Raw genomic sequence first — 24,060 nt, 5'->3', positions numbered from 1 at the left:
AATCTCGCCCAGACCACTGCAAGCAGAACAGGGTCTGGGGAAATGTTCAAGCCGAGTGATCTTCCTTATCACAGCGATACACAAAAGACCAGTCCCTATCCCATGAAAATAGAAGCCGGCACACTGGTACCAATAGTCAAGGAGGAGAAAGGCAAGAGACTCATAGGGATAGTCTCCCCAAATACCAAGCCTACTTTCAAAGTAAAGAATACATCAAGAGTGAACTTTCTTGTCACAGTGGTGACAAGGGTCCTAAACTTCAAGAGTGCCTTAGGAGTGAACTCGCTTATCAAAGTAGTAGATCCAACTTGCAGGAAAGAGATAAAAAGGAACAAGAGCTATTCAGGAGCAATCTCCCCTGTAGTCAAGATACAAGTTGCCGTAAGAGAGTATTGACAGTAAGAAGAAGCATTGAGAAAAGGTTAACCCATTTGTTCATTAATCCTTGGGAGGAAGTGAAAGGACTTTTAAAAACGTCTTCAAAAGAATATCAAGGAACAGTCTTGAAAAGGTTCCCAAAGTAGGCCAGGAGAAGGGAGTTGTTCTCCTAGTTTTAGTGCTTTTGGTAAAACGGACCCTTTCACATGAGACTGCTACTGAATCAACAATGACTGCATGGTTTCACCATGAGAAGGGAGTCATTCTGCTGGTGTTTTTGTTAGTAAGAACCTGGAATATTGAGTGGTTTAGTTCTTAGTGGCAGGGATAGAGTAGTTGGCTTGGAGAGAGATTGGTGTTTGGACAGACATTCTGACCAGCACCGAAGGATTTTCTGTTGAGCCAGGGACAACCCGTTAGAGATAGGGAAAGACAGGTTTACTTTATTTGAGTTATAAATAATAGTCTATAGCCAAAATGAGAATACCTGTCATGATCTCTGCTTCCAAAAGATCAGGACTTGCCCGACTCCCTTATAAGCAGACCCATAACCCCGGTTCCGAGAGCCAGCCAGTCCCAATTGGGACCTTTTGGACCCTGTCCTGGCGCCAGTGGCACCAGGCTCATAAAGATGCCCAGTCCCAGCGCTGGAAGCGCCGAGCTCATAATGCTTGGGTGGACTTACCTGCAGCAGACCATGCTGCTTACTTACCTGCCAGTTGAACCCCTGATCCTCTTCTGTTTGGGACTACTTTTCCTGTTGGGTGGGGCGGGAGCCACTCCCTAGGTTCAGAACACTGGAACTCTTCTGGAAAGCAGGAACTCTTTTCTTACCTAGGCGTGGCTGTGGAAGGAGACACCTAAGCACTACAGGAGGCTATTTAAACCACACCCGATGGATGAATCTTGCTTTGCGTTATTCTGCATTCTCTGCAGCAGAACGCTCATCGTGTCTTCTGCTTCTGATCCTGGGCCTAAGGGAACAAAGGCTTACCATCCTGGAATCCAGTCTTCAGCAGCACCTGTAAAGACAAAGAAAGAACAGGTTAGCACTACGGTCTTCAGTGGCAGCGCATCTCTTACCTGGTCCATGGGCTGTCACCAACGCCTCGCGCTGCATTCCGGCATCTGAAAGACAAAGGCTTACCTACTCTTCTCATGCTCCGGAGGTCTTCACACTGCATTCCGGCATCTGAAAGACAAAAGCTTACCAGCTCTTTGCACGCTCCGGAGGCCTTCGGCGCTGCATCCCGCATCTGAAAGACAAAAGAAGGTGCGTTTAAAGACATTGGGCAACTTTATTACTCACGTGCCATTACTCCTTCCCACGCCGAATCCAGTGGGTATTCCAGCACCCTTCAGCTTCTCTAAAGCTCCGAACTTGTACCTGCAAGATAAAAGGGACAGTTAGTGCGCATCGTGAAGCAGGCTACAAGCGCTTACTTACGTGCTTCCAGGTGCTTCTATTCCTCACGCGGGTTCGATCCTCAACTCTCATCAGCCCGCCATCCGCCATCGCCGGAACCCTGCAAAACAAGAGATAGCATTACAAAAGACTTTTAAGACATTTGAAGTGCCCAGAACTTACCGTTCGTGCAGTTAACGACGGACAGCAGTCCTCTGAGGTCAAGAGGCCTGCACCCTTATCCAGTGAAGAAACTGGTTACGGCAACCTGCCCCGAGGCAGATGGAGAGCTCGGCGTTCACTTACCTAAGGTGAGGGCGTTAACCTTTGGGGTTCTACAGGAGAAGAGAAAGGGAAGAGGAGAGAGGCACCCAATAACCCCAGTTCATTAATCCCATATTTTCTATCTGCAGACATCTTACTCTTCGAGTTAGACATACAGTGCACAGAGGTCCAGCCCAAAGAGCCAACCGTGTGTTACACATCACCTTTGAAGATACGGCATTCACCCAGTCAAGACCGGCGCCTCTGCGGGAATCAGGTGAGCGTTACAGAACGCAAAGCCTACCGCAAAACTCCCACCCAGGCGCTATGGAAACCTCGGATACCGACCAGCTAGCCCAGTTACTTGGGGAACTAAGAGCAGAAGTGCATGCAGCCCGTCAGGAAACAAATGCTCTAAGAAGGGAACTGATTATTTCCAAGGAGCGAACAGACGATCTCGCTAGACAATTGCTACAGTCACAAGCCGGACAAACTCCGTTACCCGCATCAGGGGCAAATCTTCCTTCAACATCCTCTACGAACCCAGTGCAGATCAACCTACCTGGGAATGTACCTCTGGCTCCGCCCGAACGATTTTCTGGTGACCCAAAGAGGTTTGCAATATTTATTAATCAGTGCCGGTTGCACTTCTTATGCCGGCCAGCAGCCTTTCCAACTGATCAAGCTAAGGTAGCTTTCGTGCTTTGGTACCTTAGTGGTAATGCGGCAGACTGGTCGATCCCTCTAGTTAATCAAGATGATCCGGTTCTCCATGATTTTCAAGCTTTTCAGCTCAGTATGGAAAAACTGTTTGCAAGACATTCACAGGTGCAGGCCTTGGACAATGAGCTCCTTTCATTGCAACAGGGTAATCAAGACCTTTTGGCTTATATTGCGTCTTTCAACAGACTGAGAGTGGAAACTCGATGGCCTGAGGACAAAAGGATTACGCTGTTTTATAGAGGTCTACGTGGAGAGCTCAAAGATGTGTTAGCCCAAGTAGTGAATCCCCCGCAAGACTGTTCGGACTATATTGACTTAGTCGTTCAAATTGACCACAGACTGCAGAACAGGAAGGCCGATCTTTCCAAGTTTGATGCTCGAGTATTTTCCAAACCACCAACTCCTACCAAAGGAGTAGACTCCGGGGAACCCATGCAAATAGGGGGCCTGAAAGGACCACTAACACAAAAGAAGCGGGAAAGGAGAAAACAGCTGCAATTATGCCTCTATTGCGGAAACTCGGGGCACTTTCTTCGAGATTGTCCGGTGAAACCAGCCAAGAAGGCAGTAGGAGCTGCAGTTACCAGGGTCACAAACTCTGAGCAGGGAAACGACCTCGCCCGACAAGAATAGAGGTCCTCTTGCCGAGCGTTTAAACCAGTTCCGTGACCTCACATTTCGTGATTAATCCCATATTTTCTATCTGCAGACATCTTACTCTTCGAGTCAGACATACAGTGCAAAGAGGTCCAGCCCAAAGAGCCAACCGTGTGTTACACATCACCTTTGAAGATACGGCATTCACCCAGTCAAGACCGGCGCCTCTGCGGGAATCAGGTGAGAGTTACAATACCTTGTCAGCCTCCTTACTCCATCACGTGACAATGCGCAGAATCGAGGTAGCAGCAGGAGACGCGGGAGGGGAACACAGCAGGAAGAACCTCAGGGTAATAATGATGCTTATCCCAGTGGTTGTGAATACCTTTAAGAAAGTGAAGAGAATAGCAATGAGTAAATACCAGAACTATGTGAAGGTTTGGCTTCCTTTTCACAAATTCATAGCTGAAAGAGACAATCAATTGCCCAAGCCAGCCATTCTCAGAAATGTCTCGGTGCTGTGAACCCATGAGGAGTTGAATGCTTTTTGGGATGACAAACCTTTGAATGATTGTGGGCGCTGGCTGGATACGATTGTCCAATTTCTGGCAGTTGTGCCTATTGTATTAAGTCATGATTGATTCAAAGGATTATTGGTGCATGTGGTTTTTTATTCATGTTGGTATACCAAAACCAAAGATCAGCAGCGTGGCAATTGTGCCAGTTGGTCAACATTGATGAGTGCAAACAGCCGACGTGCGTTACGACCTAAGCCTTTTTCAAGGCTGTGATTTGTGAAGTGAATAAGTGGGTAAGTGAAATGCACGGCACAGTGACATGGTTTGATAAAAAGTAGGTGCGACATAGTCAACCATTGAATATGGTTACACAAGTATGAACACATGTTGTTAGCCAGTTTTGCATAAAGTTAATGTAATTGCAGTCATGATATTCGAACAGTATTACGTTGGTTGTAATTATAGGTGGTGACAGTGAGCGGTGGTGGTTATGTTTCCATACAGAAAAACATTCAAGTTTAGATTAATGCGTATTGACATTATTGACAGATTAAACCATTAGTTCAGATACAACACGAGCAGAGTACCAAGGGAGAGAAGAGGAAGATAAGGACAGTTAGTTAGTTCCAGGTGATGGCCATGCTTGGTTATTAGGCAATGAGGTGTCGAGAAGGGGGTGTTGGATCTTACCATAAGTGAGTAGGGTGGTAGACTCTAATTAGAGTTGGTATCTGGTCCTCCCAGGTCCGGGTGCCAGTTGAGCTGGGTAGCCAGGTCTGTGAAGATACAGGGGAAGATAAGATTAGTGGCGTACTTGGATGGGTCTAGTACGGTGATCACGCCCAAGCGGTTTGCGGGTGATAATGAGGGAGCCTCTGTGAGGAAAGTCGGGTGGGTGTGGAGGTGCGGCCTGGTCAGCCTGGAGATGATCAATCCAGTGGTGAGGACGGATAGGGTCGAGATGCGGGTGGTGCCGGGGGGTTAGTGGGGAGGCAGCGGGATGCCAGGCAGAGAGAGAAGGAGCCCGTGTGGGCATGTGTTGTGTGGCAGATGCCGTGGAGGGAGGTCGGATCAAGGTATGTGGGCTGATGTTGTCTGTGGGCGCGAATGCCAGAAGAAAAGCAGGGGAGTGGGCGGGAGGGTGTGTCACTCATTCCGGTGCGGTTCGAGGGTCTCGAGAAACCGAATCAGGCTGAAAATGAGCCTGTTGGTCGTGACGGCGGGGGGCCTTCATTGTTGGTGAGGCGGGAGGCTGGCAAGTGGTCGGTGGTGCAGAGGGAGCAGTCAGCTGCTGGGGGCTTGGCTGGGCTGGGCGAAGGTGGTCTAGTTCCGGTGTGGGCGGGATTCGTAGCGTCTTGGGGCGTGGGTTATGGGCCAGTGTGATCCCAGGGCTCGGGTTTAGTGGTCCAAAAGCCATGACAGTGTGGGGCCATGGCGCGGGTGCCGTGGAGGGACTGCGCGGTTTTGTTCAGGAGGATTCCTCTAATTTTATCTTACCTGGTGCCGGGATCGTCGGGTGATGCCGTTCGTCTACCATCAGGAAGTGAGACAGCTACTGCATGTCTTGAGCACTTCCTGACTGTATATAATACCTGATCTGATTCGTTGGGGAGGGAGGTGCCCTGATTGGTTGCTTTGATCCAGTCCCTGATTGGGCAGCCTAGACCTGCATGCAGCAGTGGATAAACAGACAGCGTCTGCTCCTGATAAGGAAGACGCTAGTCTCCGTGAGATTTAAAGAGGTAGTCACAATTTGAGGAAGGTGTAATTACCGTCCAATTTTGGAAAGAACTGCACTAACCAGTTGGTGGTCAAGCGTGGTGCAGAGTGGTTCACTGTTGTTCGTAGTGGATGCGTGCACCCGGGGACCCTACTGAGTGGGTTGGCAGAGTGGGGAAAGTTAGATGAGCAAGGGCAAGTGTATGTATTGCTACGTTGAATCCAAGGGTGTCAGTCTGCTAAGACTGAAGGAGGCCCAGTTGTGGGATTGGCCTGGGGGTGGGGACTCATGGGATATAGGGCAAGCAATGGGTCCCTGACATGTTTCCAAGCTGGCCTGGGTGGTGCAAGGCCCCCTGTAGGTGGTAAGCATATTTACAGGGGTAATGGACCAATTATGAATTGTTGTATCACTATATGGGTGTAGTTTGTGGTAAGGTAAGCTCAGAGTTAAACAAGGAAATTACCAAAAGTACATTCACAAAAATACATGAAACTCATGGTCACTGTTTAGTCCAAAGGTGACGTCTCAGTATTTGCATATCAGCCGAGCTTCTCTCTGGCGAAGATGTAGTTCCCTGTTGCCTCCTCTTGCGTCTGATGGTATTGATTCAAGTCCCACGAAGGTGAGGTCTTCCTTGTTGTCCAGATAGTGTTCTTCTTGCCAGTGGACAGCCAGTGGGTATTTTGAATCTTGTGAGTGAAGGGAGCTGAGGTGCTCCCTTATTCTTGTTCTGAGTTCCCTCTTGGTACTTCCAACTTTTGATTACATACACAAATGATTGCATAGATTACATATTTGGATTTGCAATTGATGTACTGCTTGATTTCATGTGTGTTAGTTTCGCTGAATTTTAGTTTCTTCGTAGTTGTGGCAAATTTACACATGGAGCACATTCCACATTTAAAAAATCCCACTGGCGTGTTACTCGTGAGCCAATTGTCATTCGTTTTTGATTGTCAAAGCCCTGTCAGCATGTTCAATTAGTAGCTTTATCATTATTTTGGAACCCATGATTAGGTTCTCTTCCCATTTGGCTGCCAGATCAGCGTCCTCAGGGTTAGTAAAATCTGGGAAGATGATAATTCTCAATCCCCTTGGGATTTTTTCTTGTTCTAGTTAGGTCTGGAGAGTGAATCTCTCCCAAAATGTGTTTATTTCCTTGGTACAGAGTCGTTCTAATCGGAGAAATTGTTGCCTTAAATTATCCGGTGCCCTAGGAGTGGGTGAGAAGGCATGTACTGTTGATCCTTTTGCAGAAAAGAGATTATTTTTGGTGTCTGTTTTTCTTGATTCAAGATAGTCCGCCATTATAGGCTTGGTGCTGCAGGGGTTTGGTCCCTCGGTTGAGGTGTTATTGGTTGGAGTTGTCAGGGTTGGGACTCTCTGTGGGGTTGAACTTGGGCCTGGATGAGACACTCTGGAATTCTAGGCACTGAACTTAACCCTGAACCCGATTATGTAATGTTTATCGGATTGAGAGTATTTTGACTGGGCACCTGAATGTACCTCCATTGTTAAGTGTGCAGGAGTTTGGAAGTGGGTGGGAGAGTATAGGTTGGCACCAAAACAAGTCGCAGGTTGTTTGGCACATTATTGGTCGGTGCTGAAATAAAATAAAGCTTGTTAAAAAGAAAGTGAAGAGTAGAAGGGGACTCATCATAAACGTCCCAGTGGTTGTGAATACTTTACAGAGTTTGAAGGACAGTCCATGGAGTGCTTGAAGTATAATCCTAGGATAGAAAGCCACCTAGAGACACTGCAAGAATCCAAAAGGGATAAGGGTCAAAACCCTATTGTGAGAAACCAAGGAACTATATTGAAAGCATAAAAGGCAAAGCAGAAAAGGTGGAAAAATCCCTTTGAAGATTTAAAGTAGTTCACATGGTTACTAAGAACTATTTGAAAATAGCCGGTTAAAGCTGGAAGAAGCCGGTCCAGGAGAACTCAGTCATTCTCCTGTGCCCCTTTCTTTACCCTTGGTATTTAATGAGTGGTTGAGTTAGAAAAGGATAGCTTTTTGACGGAGGATAGATCATTACTTTCGACTGCCATACTGACGATAAGGCCCATAGTTCGTTTTATATTGGGTATGGCAAATCTTTGATAGGGACAGATAGTCTTTGTTCTTATTATATTAATAAAAAGAATTGTAAGAATGCCACCATTTGCTCCTCCCCCTTATTCTGACCTACCACAACATGCAGCGCGAAACATGTGTTTACATTGTGTGGTTATGCATCTTGCATATTGGATTGATCTGTTGTTGGTACTGAATGGTTTTGAATTTTGTCCAATGATCTGCTGTTCATGAAAACACTAGAATTAACAGTATTTATTTCTAAGACATGTTTGATGCATCAAACACTTAGGTTCAAATCAATCCAATAACCATTTTGGATCATCGCTTATTATTACACCAAATACTGTTGTCTTTACAGTGCAGTGATGCCTGATTTTAATGGTGCGAAGGTAGCTATTGCACACAAAGTTGGGTGGACCGGCGGCAAGAGTGAGTGGGGGGAGAGGAATATGTATCATACAGTCTGTAGCTTCAACTTTTCCTCACACTATGTTAGAAAATTCAAAAAGAGCATTTATTTTGCACACGTTTTAAGAAAACAGCATGACCACGTTCAAATACAAACTTAATGGTTCTATGAATGCCATTTTTTTAGTAAATTAAAAATGCATATGCCAGATGAAAAACAATCATTTTTTCACAATTGTCATTTTTAGGTGGTTTGGAGAAATACATCAATATTCTTGAAGATAAGATGAAAACAAATATCTTGAAAACAGTGTATGCTGGAATCCATAACAAATCAGTGGATGACAAGGAGCTTAAGAATTTCTTTAATTTTAAGGGCTGGATATAAAAAAGTCAATGGAAACATTATGTTTGTAATACTATTTCTTTTGTCATGTAACTTTTGAACGGATGTATATTCAATAAACACAATGCGACTTTCTTTGCTATTCTTTGGTGTTGATGTTATAACTTTATGCTGATTTCTCCAGATGTTGATTGTAGTGTCTTACAAGTGGGGGATGAAGAATGCAAGTCAGACTGTTAGAACATATTTGAATTTTTTAAATTTAACTTCTGTTTTTATTAGGCTTCAATGATCCACAGGGTGTTTGCACGCTAAAAGATAACAGCTAGCATCACGTTCCCTGTCAGATAGAAGGATAGCTAACAAACCATTTAACACAAGAAAATAACGTGCAAATGTCCCGAAGAACATCAATTGTCAGAGGGTGTATAAAGACAGGGAAAAGGTCCTGGAACATTTCCATAAGGGAGGAACAATAAATAGAGCGTCAGCGACGCTCACTGTGTACCCAGACTACACACTCATGGTACAATGACAACATCTAAACCATGTGGCAGTGAAGAGGAGGATGCGTGAGGCCGAATACAGATATATGCTTTTATACCCAGCAAAAATGAAGGTGCTCCTGAAGAATAAAGCTCTATTCTTTGACTCACCAGAGGAAGTGACGACGTGGCTGGACTCGAGGAATTGTCCGACGGGAGCGACAGGGCAGAAGGAAAGTGGGACCGAGATGTGACCCGGAACCTTATGGACACAGCAGAAGACACCAGATGACTATACACAGTGATAAGTACATCAGATATGCCGATACTGGGACTAGATTATAGCAATTGCACATCGAATTATTGGCGCCGAGCTCAGAGCTCATACTACGATAAGTTGTCAGCATACAACAGGAGGCAACACCGGGAGATACACCACCAGTCCCCCCAGAAGTGAAGTAGTTTAGTTGGGATATCTTTAGAAAGAAATCCCCCTGCTGGGTACCGAGTATCGGTTATACCGAGAGACGGGCTAGATGCGGGATAGCCTGAGATCCAGGGATGGAGCTGGGCAACAGTTAAGGGAAGTTGGAGGGGGGGTGGGAGGGACGCAACAGTTGGGGTTAGGGAGGGAGGAGTAGGGTTGTTTTGTTGGGGGGTTTGAGGGGAAATTAGATAGGGAGCGAGCTCACATCCATGCCAAGCACACTGGAGAGAAGGACAAGGAGGGAGAGAGAAGGGACGGGATATGGATGATAATGGGAGACCTTAGAATAGTAACCTGGAATGTCAGAGGACTCAACAGCTACCTGAAGAGAAATAAGGTAATGATGTACCTGAGAAGGCAAAAAGTGGACATAGCCTTATTGCAAGAAACCCACCTCACCAAAGAGAAACAAGAGGTGGTAAAGAAAAAGTGGAGAGGGGCCACCATAGAAACAACGTATTCGGCGTACGCCAGAGGAGTAATCATTTGGGTGGTGCCACACGTGCCCTTCCAGATGCTACAGACCACGGTGGAGCCGGATGGGAGGATGGTAGTGATTCGGGGGTTGCTAGAGAACAGAGACTGTGCATCATAAACACATATGCCCCTAACCAAGATACAGTGGCCTATTTCAAGACACTATATAGTAAAATCAGTCCCCACATAGGAGGCGTGGTTATATGGGGAGGGGACTTCAATTGCACGCTGAACCCCAAAATGGACAGATCAGACACAAAACATATAAGCCCACCTGCAGCAAAAAGGCTACAAGCCCTGCTGAGAGACTTTGGGCTGGAAGACATATGGAGGCAGCAACACCCGAATGATGGGCATTAGTCACACTATGCTGCCCCACACAACCTGTATACGAGATTGGATTACATGTTCGCCACTCCAGAACTTGTTGGGGAAATGACAGGTTCAGACTATAAGGCGAGAATATTATCGGACCACTCCCCTCTGGTCCTGGCGTGGCAACATCAGCCCCCCCAGAGCCAGGAACCCAACATGGAGGCTTAGAGCCGAGGTATTGAAGGATATTGCATTCCGAGAGGACCTAAGGGAGGAGATAATTGGGTATTTCGAAAATAATACTGAAAGCGTGGAGTCAGAGGGAACCCTATGCGAGGCCTTTAAGGTGGTAGTAAGGGGGGGCGGCCCTATACAAATCTAGAGGGCTCCAAGAGGGTATAGTGCGAGAGCTACAGGAGACAGAAAAGAAACTATAAGTAATTATGAAAAGAGGGGACATCTCACAGGAGGACCCCAAACATGTGAGCCAATTACAACAGGCATGTGGGGGGCTCTGGGAGAGGTTATGCAACCTGAATTACAAAAAATACATTGAAAGACAACACCCAGGGGGAGACAAACCAGGGAGGCTGCTTGCATGGCTATACAAGAACGAGACACCAATAACAGCAATTAGAGAGATAACGGGAGAAGCGGGCCAAGTCTGGAACACCCAGGAGAGTGTGAACGAGGGATTCCTTAGATTCTGCAAACACCTCTATGAAGATGCAGGAGAGATGGCAGAGCAGGAGACTCAGGAGATGCTAGAAGACATAGGATTACCTAAATTGAGTGAGGAAGACAGAGAGAACCTGGATGCCCCAATCACTATAGAGGAATTTGAGACAGTGGTAATACATCTGCCCACGAGCAAAGCCCCTGGGACAGACGGGCTCCCCAGCGAATTCTATAAAACGTGTAGACAAGAAGTGTTCCCCCCACTACTGGCAATGCTACACGAGGCCTTCGAGAAAGGGAGACTGCCGGAATCTCTGAGGGAGGCAGTAATGATCCCACTCCTCAAACCTGACAAGCCAAGCACAGACTGTGGGTCGTACAGACCACTATCCATGCTAAACCAGGACAGTAAAATTCTCACATCTGTGCTGGCGAATAGACTGAAGCGGGTAATAAAGAAACTCATACACCCCGATCAAACCGGATATGTCCCAGGTAGAAGCATATCCAATAATCACAGGAGGCTCCACCGTATCATAGAACAGGCAGAGGGCGACCCAAGTGAAATAGCAGTAGTCTCGCTAGATGCAGTGAAAGCCTTTGATTCTGTAAGGTGGCCTTAGATGATGGTGGCCTTGAAAGAATACGGGATGGGACCAGGGTACCTGAGGTGGGTGAAAATGGTGTATAGCTCCCCAACAGCCAGGGTCAAAACGGGAGCGATAATTTCAGATAAATGGCAACATAGCAGAGGCACGAGACAGGGCTGTCCATGGTCCCCGATGCTGTACATCCTTGCACTAGAACCACTAGCGATCTGTCTGAGACAGCAGTACGAAGAAATAAGGGTTTACACTAAGGGGGGGACTGCACTTCATATCATTGTACGCGGATGATATGCTGCTATACCTGCGGTACCCCGAGGAAAACTTGTAATACATCTTGGAGGTGATGGAGCCCTACACGACTCTCTCGGGCATAGCAGTGAACCCCAAAAAATCATGCATGTTCCCCTTGGGGAGGTATAGAGGAGTCCCACAGGAGATCTTACCTATCTTGCAGATAGCCTGGCAGACCAGAACATTCAGATACCTGGGGATTAACATATATCACACGATTGTAGACGAGCACAAATATAACATGGAAAGGGCAGTGGAAGGTATCAAGAACAGCATGGGGTTCTGGGCAAAGCTCCCCCTGGCCATGTGGGAAGGGCGGACTTGCTCAAGATGGTGGTCCTGCCTAGGCTACTACTTTTTTACTAAACTCCAGAGTTTATGCAGAGGTTTCCTGTGGCACAACTCCAGAAAAAGAGTGGCCCTCTGGAAATTTCAGAAAACGTATGACAGAGGGGGTATAAACCTGCTGAACTTTGAGATATACCACTTGGCAGGGCAGTTACAATATGTCGCTAGGTGGCTGTCGGAAGATGAGACAGCAGAATCTAGATTGCTGTGGGGTGAATGTGACCCTTATTTCCTAAAAGAACTGATATGGCTAGCCAAACCAGAGATGCATGGGCGATCAAGATTGCTGGAACTGGGCTGGAAGACATGGCACAAAGCGTGTCGAGCTATGGGAAACCCGACCCCATGCTCCCCGCAGGCGCCACTTATGGCGCTATGCGGGGTGGATGAGCAACTGAGGAAAGGGATCCGCAAACACTGGCAGCCGGTAGGCCTATCGACATTGGGAGATATATGGCGAGAGGGAAAGGCACTGGACTTCCAAACGATAGTGGACGAAACTGGGATACATACAGGACAATATATCACATATACTAGAATAGTTAAATGGGTGAAGGAAACGTGGTCCGAAATAGCACTAGCAGAACAACCTGATACTGCCATAGAAACTATGTATGATATCTCGGAAGGGTGGCACAAAATATCCCAGATTTACGAACTGGTGATTTAACTGCCTAAAAAGCAGGCGTTAAAGCACCAACCCGCAAAGGGACCTCGTAGTAAGGAAGTAAGGGTTTACCGGTACCGGTGCCCTTACCGGTACCGGTAAACCCTTACCGCACTACGTGTAATGAGGCCCAAAGAGTTATTCTCCGATTTAACTCAAAGGTTCTTGAATTTGGATACTCCAAATGTCTACAGGAAAAGGCTTGATGGGAGAATGTCTTCCTTCCCCTTTTCTTTCACATTCTTTCTTATTTCACACAAAAATACAGTTCCCAAGTATCAGGGGGAATTGTCTCTTGCCCTGTTCTTTCTCTGATTCACAAATGTAACACCATGCCTGGTTCACTATCCTGCCAGACTTGTCTGTATTTATCAGTGTTCAATCCAATGTCTCTGCTTTTAGCAGTGGGTCCTTGAGCCCTTTTTGTCACTTAACGCACTTCTCTCTCTCTGATGTGAGTCCCGGACCCCTATATGTTACTCCGGATCTCCCCAACTTGTTGTCAGCCCAAGCCCTTGGTTGCGTGCTTCTCCAAGCCAATATAGTTCCTTGACCCTTGTGTGCTAATCTTGCAGGCCCCCTTCCCAGACTTTGTATGGGTCCCAGACCCTTGTGTGCTGCTCTTGTGCGGCTTCTCCGACTTCGTATGGGTTCCAGAACCTTCTCTCAGGTTTATGGTATGTAGCAATCAGTCCCAGTTTACTAACCTGCCAGGCACTGTTTCTGTAAGGATGTTGGGGGCGTGCTGTGGCCGTATCCATCAGCGTTGGGCTAACAAGCCCTGGTGCTGTAGCAGGCTGGGCCCCCGGACTACATTACCCATGGGTCTGGGGGCCAGCATGTAGTGTGCAGTGCTGCGCTCGTCGGGTCTCTTGAGGCCCTCCTGAGCCCGTGCTGGTTGCTGGCGATTTCTGGAATTGTGGGACGGTTGGAGGCAAGGCAGAGAGCGTGTGAGACTTGGATTCCTGCAAACTACATGTCCGCAAGTGATCTGAAGCCTGTGGTGTGCCAGTGACTTTTGAGGCAGCTTCTGCTGCTTGAGCCTGGGTGCAGCAGTGACAACGGAGCAGCGGCTATGGCTTGAGACCACGCCATCACAAGAGGCGCCCGGGCACACAGCAAGGGTCCCAGGCTTCAGTTAAGTACTTCTTCAGAACAGTTATGAATATGTGCACACGATACTGTGTGCTTCACAAGAAAACATTAATGAACGTGTGCACCTGATGACCAGGTGTGAAGCTAGAACACGTAGATGTGAGTTAAGAGTGAAGCAAATGCTAACAAGTTGTATAACTGCGCAGAACAACCTTCCTAGAGACTGAGCAGTCATTGTGTGGGAATTCATTTTATTCTGTCGTCCACACAGGTCATGCTATGTCTGTCTGCTGTCTATCACGTTACGCGTTCTGTGGCTATTGCAATAGCAAGTAATGCTTATGCCTGTCAGTTTCTCATTGTCCGTGTACCGTGAGTTATGTTAATGTCGCGTGGGTACTGTTGGCGGTCTCCGATGGGCCGCCCCCGTGAGCCCCCCACCCCCTGTGGTAATGAGACACAGTGACGGAGATGTTGTCGGTGTGGGCTCCCCGGTGAACTGACGTCACCAGGAGCTGCCCCGTTTATTTAAACTGGCACGCGACGGAGTTGACGTCACTCCGTCGCGTGCGTACCCTTAAAGGGGCAACGCCACACTCCTCCTTTTCCATAACAACAAATTGGAAATAGGAGTACTTAACTAGCACACATCTATGACACATATCACTCTATAAGTTTCAACAAAAACCCCCATTTATTGACAGCCACCCCGGATCCCCCGTGTGTACCTGTCATGGCCTGACCATTAGTCCCCGGTCAGCCTCCCAGCTCAGTCCGTAACATAGTCACTGAGACGGGCAGGTTTCCCACGCCCTGATCTCAGGGGGTACCTCCTGCCACCGTCCCTGGCGGGTGTTCCTGGACTGGGTCCGCCTCGAGCCGGCGATTCCACTACGGCGCGTTCTCCCCCACCTTCATCCAGAGCGCCTTCACTTTCTCGGTTGTCCGGGTTGTCCACTATGGGGTCACCAATCTTCCTGAAGAACGCCGCATTCCTGGTTACCGATGAAGTTCCATCCGATGCAGTCACCATTGACCCCTTGACGGCTACCACGTCCAGGGGGGCGGGTTCATATGTGAGAGACAGTTTTCCATGAGGGTGACAATTTCTTACCAGCACCTCATCCCCCAGCGCGATGTGTGGGGGTCTGAGCCCCCTCCGGATGTTCTCCATCTGTGTCCTGACCTGTCTGTCCTCTTCCACCTGCTCATTGTCGATGACGGCGGGGTCTCTGTCCCCCACCTCCGGTATGACATCTCTCGGGCACCGCTGGAATAGTGCTTCTGCCGGAGCCACCCCCGTAGACGAATGAGGGGTGGTGCGGTACCCTCGTAGGAATACGTACAGAGCCCTCTGCAAGTACTCCCCTTTTCCATGGGCAATGCGGAACACCTTGTTGAGGGTGCGCATCATTAGCTCGGCCTCCCCGTTGGCGCGGGGCCACAGCGGGGTGACCCGCCGGTGTTGAATTCCATACTCTTTCATGAGCTCTGCGAAACTCTCCCCCTGGAATGGGGCTCCGTTGTCCGAGCACAGCACAGAGGGGAGGCCATGAGTGGCAAAGATCTTCTCCAGCGCCACCACCACGTTCTCAAACGCCACTGAGTCTATAAACTCAACTTCCGGGTACCTCGACCACTCGTCTACCACCACTAGAAAATGCGTGCCTCTGGATGTAGACCCAGAGTCGGCGTGCACCACTTCCCATGTTCGAGTCCCGCGGGGCATTGCTTCAATGGACGGTTCCTTCTGGGCCAGGGCCGCCGCCTGACACCACACACAAGAGGCCACGAACGCCTCCACCTTCCGCTCCAACTCAGGAAACCACACCTTCTGACGGAGGCGAGCTTTGGTTTTGGGGGCCCCTTGATGACCTTGGTGCGCCAGCGCGATGACCTGTGCCACTTTGGCCTGGGGCACTACAATCCTTTCCCCTCTTAGCAGTAGCCCCGACTCGAGAAAGTTAATTCCTCTCTCACTCTCCACAACTGCTCGAGAGTGACCCTGGCCTCACATGTTCTTCGCTCCACCGCCTCCAGCACTGTCTTCCAGGCACCCTTCTGCATGGCCTCCTTCAGGATGGAGAAACACTCGTCGCCTTTCGAAGCCGCCTCAAGTTCCTCTACCTGCATGGAGTTGGGTGTCGCAGTCTCTATGACCAGGCAGACGTGTTCGTCGGCTTCCTCCGCCGACGCCGACACCTGCGAGTCGTTCCTGGGGTGTCGAGATAGGTAGTCCGCCGCATTGTTGGCACCGGGACGATAGGTCAATGACACCCCATACTCCAGCAGGGCGAGCATCCAACGCTCAATCCTCACTGGCGGGCGAGATGACGAGCCCGCCATGATCGGCAACAGCGGCTTGTGGTCAGTGACCACGGTCACGGGACGCCCCAGAATGTAGAGGCGGAAGTGCCGACAGCCCCACAGCACCGCCAGGGCCTCCCTCTCGATTTGAGAGTAACGTTGCTCAGTGTCAGACAGGGCCTTGCTGGCGTATGCTATTGGCCGGACCTCCTGGTCTTTTCCCACTTGCGTGAGCACTGCCCCTAGCCCATATGGGCTGGCGTCCACCACGATCTCCGTCTGCAGGCTCGGGTCAAAGAATGCCATGGTGTCATGCGCCGCTAACGCCCCTCGAATATCGTCAAATGCCGCCTGTTCCAGAGGGCCCCACTGCCAGGTGGTGTCCTTCTTGGTGAGCGACCTCAGGGGCTCAGAGCGGGATGCGAGATTTCTGATGAAACGGCCGCAGTAAGTGACCATCCCCAGAAAACTCCTCACCTCCCCGACATTTTCGGGCGGGCGCGCCTCCTTGATGTCTCTCACTTTGCGGGGATCTGGTGACACCCCATCCACCTTGAATACGAACCCAAAGAATTCGATCTCCGTCTTCAGAAATTCGCACTTGTCCTTGTGTAAAGTGAGGCCCAGCAGACGTAGCCGTTCAAAAGTCTTGGACAGGCGTGACAGATGCTCCGTTTCCGATTTGGCGTACACTAGGATATCATCGCTGATATTAAGGACGCCCTCCAGATCCGCCAGTGCACCTCTTATTATGTTTTGAAAGACCTCCGCTGCCGAGGACACCCCAAAGCTTAGTCTTTTATATCGATAGAGACCCCGATGTGTGGTAAAGGTAGTAATGTACCTGGACTCGGGGTGCAAGACCACCTGATGATAGCCCGATCTCAGGTCGAGCTTAGAGAAAAACCTTGCACCCTGCAGCTCCACAATAATGTCATCGATGGTGGGGGTGAGGTGTCGCTCCCTCTTTATGGCCTTATTAGGCAGCCGCATGTCCACACAAATTCTCACAGCATCGGGTTGCTTGGGCTTGCGGGCGATGACAATGGGGGACACCCAGGGGGTGGGTCCTTCAACCTTTTCGATTATGTCCAACCCCACGAGGTTGTCAAGTTCACGATCCACCAGATCCCTGAGATGGAAAGGGACCCGTCGGTGCTTCAGCGCCACTGGTTGTATGGATTCATCGATATGGAGCCGGACCGGCTCACCCACCAGCTGTCCAATGCCCTCAAACAGGGATCCATGTTTGGCCAGGAGGGCCTGGATGTCCTCTAAGTATACTGCGTATGCGAACGTGACAATACCCAGTGCCTCCGCCGCGGCACAGCAGAGCAGGGTGTTGTCGCTCACCGGTGTAAAGTAGAATCGAGCCCGTATGTGGGAGTCCCCATACTGCACACCGGCCACGAATACACCGTCTAGAGGCAAAGGCCGGTCCCCGCCGAAGGTGAATATGCGTGCCCTCGGCGCAGCCAGCGCAGGCGGGGCCAGCATGGTCTTGTAATGCTGGCGGGCCATTACATTTACAGATGCGCCAGTGTCCACTAGCATCGGCACAGAGTCTCCATTAACCAGCACGTTACACCTGGGTTGTCTTTTGGTGCGGGACTTGAGCACGCTCACACTGGACACGAAAAACACGTTCTCCTCATCCTCGTCCTCCTCCTCCTCCTCCTGAGAGCTCCTTCGTCACCTTGGTCCACCTGGGCAACGTTGGAGGCCCTCTGGGGCCGGAAGAAGCCGGCTCGAACTGGTCCCCTCGGCACAATTTTGGGGGCGGCAGACTTACACATTCTGGCGAAATGGTCAGGGCCTCCGCATCTGCCACACTTGACTCCCGTTGCCGGGCACTCCGCGGGGTGCGGGAGATCATAGCCACACTTCGGGCAGGAGACATTCGACCCCTGCGCGCGCTGGCTCTGATTGTTCATGGGGCGCCTTAACCCGCGGCCTCTTCCGACGCACAGATCTCTTCCACCTTGGCTGGGCGAATACCCGCTTCCATCCTGGTTGCCCGCAGTTCAGAGACCTCGTGGCACCTCCCCAGTTCTAGGATGCGAGGGAGGGTGATGCCCGGCTCTCGCAGGATCTGGCGTCTCAGTTTCCCAGAGCTGCACCCCTGAATGAGTTGGTTCCTAATCATGACCTCGGGGTCATTCCAGGCACACGGTGCTGCCAGACGCCGCAGCCGCCCAAAGAATACATCCAGAGTCTCATCATCTTTTTGGCGAGCCGTTCCCATGAGAAAACGTTCATAGTCCGCATTGGCCATTGGCAGAAAATGATTATGGAGTGCCTCCTTTGCCGCAGCAAACGATCCGTCCACCGGCTGCAGGGACATAAATACCTCATGCACCGCCGGACCAGCAGAGTACAGGAGGGTGGCCAGCTTGCCGTCGTCCGTTGTTTCCATTGTGGCCCTGAAATACATCTCCAGCCTATCCATCCACATCTTCCACCTCTGTCCCAGGCCCGATGGAGCACCCGAGATATCAAACTCAGGCATTGGCTGTAGGGACCCCGGTGGTTTTGGCGGAGGGGCAGGTGGAAGCACAGGCGGTACCGGACCCACAACAGCAGGAGCAGCAGCAGCAGCAGCATCCTGGTTCATGGTGGAAAGCGCACAGGCACCCCACAAGATTGGCAAGAAAGGGGCCGCAACTCACCACCAGCCGTGATCTTCGTGAAGGTGTCACTCCAGCCAGCATGCAGACAGTGATGTGTCCAAAAATTGAGTAGAGGAAGAGACAGACTCCTAGTGCAACAGCAGGCTCCCCATGGAGTCTCCCTGCCTCTGCTCGACAATAATAGTGAAAATTGTCAAAATTTCCTCACGAAATTGACATGTGCTGTGTTCAGCGACCATCCGCCGCTGAAGTTTCCAAAAATTAAGCCCGGATGGCTCACCGACGCTTCGTTATGAAGCCGTGAGTCTCCGAGGCCTGTTCATCAAAATGGCCGCCGGCCGCGTGCGTCGCTTCCTTCTCTGCGGTCGGAGTTCGTCGCGCGCTCACATACGATCATCTGCGCTGCGGCGGAACTCCCCCGCGTGTCCCAGGAAGCGATCCCGGTCTCGTCGCCACTGTTGGCGGTCTCCGATGGGCCGCCCCCGTGAGCCTCCCACCCCCTGTGGTAATGAGACACAGAGACGGAGATGTTGTCGGTGTGGGCTCCCCGGTGAACTGACGTCACCAGGAGCCGCCCCGTTTATTTAAACTGGCACGCGACGGAGTTGACGTCACTCCGTCGCGTGCGTACCCTTAAAGGGGCAACGCCACAGGTACATTATGCCCATCAGGTATTTCATGTTCATGGGCTAGGTAGGATCTCCAGGGTGCATGCATGAGTAGATTGAGGTGTGCAGGATCAAGGTATTCTGGAGAGATTGGTGAAGTCACAACTAAGAGTGACTGCCGGGATATTGCATTTTCCCTTAACTCTCCCGTCCTATCCAACTACATTACCGTGACCCGCTTTCCAGTGTCCCTAAAATCCCCTGCCTATCCACAACCTCTCCTTAAACCCCACCACCCCCACCATTGGCTGCCCTTTGTGTCTAAAATCAGGAGCCTGTGCAAACCAAGGTGGGAAGGGTCGTTCCCATTCGGCTTCTGTGGTTTCTCTGAAGGGGCGTTGGTATTCCCCTCTGACATAATCACCAGCCCCCAGTTCGGGTTATTTACACCACCCAAGCCAAATGGAGGCGACTCCTTCACTTTTAGCTGAGGTGCTAAAGGCGCTACAGGATATTAGAGTTAGCTCACACCATGCAGGAGACGACTGCTTTAAAGGTTGAGGTGCGTGGGTTGATCTTTCAGTGTACTGCTTCACTAGTTCAGGCGTCTGCGTCACCTGCAGGACGGCAACCTACGGTAGTTCACCAACCAACTAATGGTTGGCAACTCGGGAACGATTTGCAGGAGATACTAAAAAGTATTTGACATTTTCAACTCAATGTCAGTTACATTTTCTATGCAAACCAGCAGCATTTAAAAGCACGCAAGCCAGGACAGCATTTGTCATTTCTTATTAGGTGGGACATGCAGCGGCCTGCGCTATGTCTTTAGTTCAGAAAGATGATCCCATGTTTTACGTTTGGGACTTGTTCAGTACCAGGTTTGGGAGGGGGGTTGACCGCCGACACATGTCTTTCACACAGGATAAAGAATTGTTATCTTTGCATCTGGGTTCCAAGGATCAAGTGTCTTATGTTACGCAATTCAATAGACTTATAATTGAGACATATTGTCCGGAACTGAAACAAACCATGCTGTTTTACAAGGGTCTTCAGGAAGAGCTCAAGCCTGCTGTAGATCACATAAAGCCTCAGCCCACAGCTTGTTCTGCTCTCATTGACTTGGCACTCAGGTTAGATCATTGGATTAATGAAAGAAAGGAAGAGGAGGGAGAAGAAGGAACCAGAAACAACCTTTTGTACGTTTGGATAGAGGACCGTATTCTGGAGGGCGACAGTCGGAGGGCGACCCCATGCAAATAGGAAGTGTACGGGGTCCATTATCCAACGAGGAAAAGGAGGAACGGAGGCAAAATAATCTCTGCTTGTATTGTGTCAAGTCCAGGCATTTTGGCCAATGTTTCACGCCTTTGAAATTGTGGGCTTAGTAACGTGAGCCATTCTGTATGCATTAAGCCTCTCAGTGAGGACATTGTCCTTTCCTTGGAGTGCTTCAAGGTCTGAATGCAAATGGGAAGGAACCCAAGCACCAAATGGAAAAAGCTTGATGCACCTGAAGATATAGGTGCCAATCACTAAGTTGCATTGGGCAATATAATCCTCCCAAGCAAACCAGCAACTCCTCCTCATGTGATGAGGAAGGTGAAGATAGTAATGAAACAAACTGTTCTCATAATTTGAGGTCTTCATTAATCAGCAAAAATCTTCACTTATTATTCTACCAAACAGGAGGTATGTCATGTTATTCATTTCCTGATGGGTAGGTCTTCTGGGAACAGAAATGGGACTTGTACTGAGACGGAATGGCAACTTCTACCCAATGATGGCAATGTATTCTGACAAGATGATGTACACGATTGCAAGTTCCAGGACAACCTCCACGTTGATCTACAAGAAGGTAACCAATGTCTAGATGTTTATGCAACTGTGACGTCTTTAAAATGACAGAGTTTGAAGAAGAGATGGCACAAATCGAGCAATGCAGTGGCCTTGGTAGTTTAATGTCAGAACCCTTTAGAATAGTGCATTTTATTAGTGCATCTTAATGGATAGTGGCAGTGGCAGTAACTACTTCTTGTCCAGAGACAGGATGACAGACAACAGTTCTGATGAAATAACACGTGTAACGTCACTGAAATCCTTCGCGAGTCCGGTCACATGGCCGGGGCCACAGTTCCTTCAACGGCCATTGGGGCTGGGATTTTGACCAGTGACCATGGGTTAATATCGTCTCAAGTTTTGTCCCCTCTGTACTTTTTGTTTTACCATCAGATATCAGACACAGCTTTTCGTTAATGCGAGAAAACCAAGAGGCCTTCTGACTTTGTACGAGTCCTAGACATGTTGGCCTGTTTCTCACAATGAGGATTAAGGCAGTAAATACATTTATATTATGGGTCCTGCTTCCCCAAAATATTTTTCGAGGGGATTGGGTCCTCCGACGTATTCCATATCTATGACAGTAATCACCGCAGCTGTGCTGCGGTGATTACTGTCATAGATATGGAATACGTCATCGGACCATCCCATCGAAAGAACGTTACCAGGTAAGAGAGTAATGTGTTCTTCTAAACGATTAACGTGTTTTGGAAGAAAGAAAAAAAGATTTTGTTCAGCATGCTTGCTTCTTAGGGTGGATTCCGAAGATCTATCGATTTAAATCCACTCAAAGAAAACATATGTCACGCCTAGGCAGCTCAAGGGATTAGAACAAACTAAAACTTTCAAAGTGAGTATGTTCTGTCAGGAGCTCCCTCAAGGCATTCCTCTCGACAATGCAGGGATCGAACTAAAGATTTGATGAATAGGAGCTAAAGGCAGCTCCTGGGTAACAGGCTCTATCCAGTCAGTACTCCTGGGGAACAACTAGCTAGTACATCTATGTGGCTAATCCAACTTCCAAGTGAGATGCAAACTGTAATTCTATCCATTGCATAAGACCCACTCTGATTCAGAGGACGTCGAAATGTGTCATAAGGCTCCATTATATATATTGCCAAACGCACAGAGTTGATGTCACATAGGTACATAATTATGGCACCAATTGGCGTGGTGAGCCTAAAATAGATCTTGATAGTTTTTGGTATCAAGTAAATCCAAGCTCTTCTAGGTTACACGCAAAGCAAAGGCTAAACAGCTCCCAGCAATTTCGACCCTGCCACTTGGTGTAAAAAGAATTGTCTCCTGGGCTAGGGATGAGCTGCTCAGCACTGATGGGCTAGGGCTAGCCTGGTTAGGCAGTCGAAGCTCGTACACACATTTCTACAAATGTAAAGTTAAAACAAGAGAACCCTGGCATGCTGTTGAATGAAAGTGCAGCAAGCGTTTTGGCACAGTAAATGCATACCACCTTGGGGCGCAACCAGAAGTCTGCCACACGGGTTTTTGAGAGTTCTCAAGTAAAATCCATTTGTAAAATGGAGGCCTCCAAGGTAAGCCGAGTAAGTGCTGAAATCAAATGACGTCATCCTGGCTATTGATTCATCAAGATTTCGTTTACTGAACACCTTATTCAGCAACTTCTGAGATCACTCATTGTCGAAAATGGGAAATAGATCACTGTATAGGATATAAAAGATGAATTCAAAATGTTTCATAGTCTGACAGGTTAATAGCAGACTATATTAAATACGTGTAGCCTATCTGAGGGCGTTGAATTTAAATGTGTGCATGCAGAGCCCCTAGCTTGAATCTTTGTGTTTAAAAAATAAAAAGGAATAGGCTCCCAGAAGAGGCATCTGCCCACACTAAGCATTCACATGGTAATGTGCACTGTAGCCACAGAGGGGTGCCCCTCACTAATTAATTTGCTGCATGAATGCACTAAATAGGAAGTAATGCATAATGATATCCTCTGTCCCTTACTTGAACATTTCTTATATAAAACAGCAAAGACTTTGAAATATGCAGATATACTTCCTCATTTTCCTTCTGGACAGGAAGCTAATTATTTAAAAAAAACTTTTCTGAACCTCCATTTTTGGCACATATGGTAGCACTAGCGCCGTCTATGTGGCAAAGCATTGCTAACATAAGAAAGAAGCATGGGTGTTCAAAAGCAGGATCTGGTGTCCATGTTAACTGGAAATGGTAAGGAATGAATTTCCCAAACAGAATTATTTTTGGTCCCCTCAGTTTTAAAAGTGTTCTCCCAATCAAAGGTCTTATTTGAAAGCACATGCTTTCATAATGAACTGGGGTAGTGATCCTTCCTTTGCCTCCTCACCCACTGGGGTAACAGGGGCCCTGGCTGCCCCCACATGGCAGGCAAGCCCCAAGGCAAGTGAGTCCCCCCTGATGCTGGTCAATCTTCTTTGGATTCATCCATGAACAACAATATTTACACAAACAGAAAAAAAATACAGAATAAAAAATTGATATTCAATTAGTGACCCAATACAAAACCTCTAAAATGTACTAATCTAGAATATCGTATAAATGCAGTTTCTCCAGCATGGGGTCTGGCATGGATTCACATGCTCATGAATATTCCCCGTCGTCAGGCCGGGAACCCTCGGTATAGAAAAATAATCAGTATCAGTTTCGTTTCTGATCTGTCTTTCTTAGTAGTAACCAATCACTGGTCTCGGCGTCATACTGCCCCCAGCCAATGACTGCCCTCCCCCTAAGCCACGCCTCCGGCAGCCATCCTCAGTTTTTTA

At 48.7% G+C, this 24,060-nt stretch overlaps 1 protein-coding gene across 3 annotated transcripts in view; it reads left to right on the top strand.

The window, feature by feature from the left end:
• The window catches only part of LOC138467859 (uncharacterized), a 1,040,267-nt gene extending 1,031,690 nt beyond the window's left edge, over positions 1-8,577 (top strand). For all 3 annotated transcript variants that reach the window (XM_069608148.1, XM_069608147.1, XM_069608150.1), the window contains one exon: positions 8,345-8,577. In XM_069608148.1, the coding sequence (XP_069464249.1) occupies positions 8,345-8,386 (42 nt within the window). In that variant the 3' untranslated portion in view covers positions 8,387-8,577. The remainder of the gene's footprint in view (positions 1-8,344) is intronic.
• The last annotated feature ends 15,483 nt before the right edge of the window (positions 8,578-24,060 follow it).

This window comes from Ambystoma mexicanum, chromosome 4q, assembly GCF_040938575.1.
Source record: "Ambystoma mexicanum isolate Mex_15411 chromosome 4q, UKY_AmexF1_1, whole genome shotgun sequence".
Taxonomy (NCBI): Eukaryota; Metazoa; Chordata; class Amphibia; order Caudata; family Ambystomatidae; genus Ambystoma; species Ambystoma mexicanum.
Note: the sequence above shows the minus strand (reverse complement) of the source record. Positions and strands in the feature narration are given on the sequence as shown.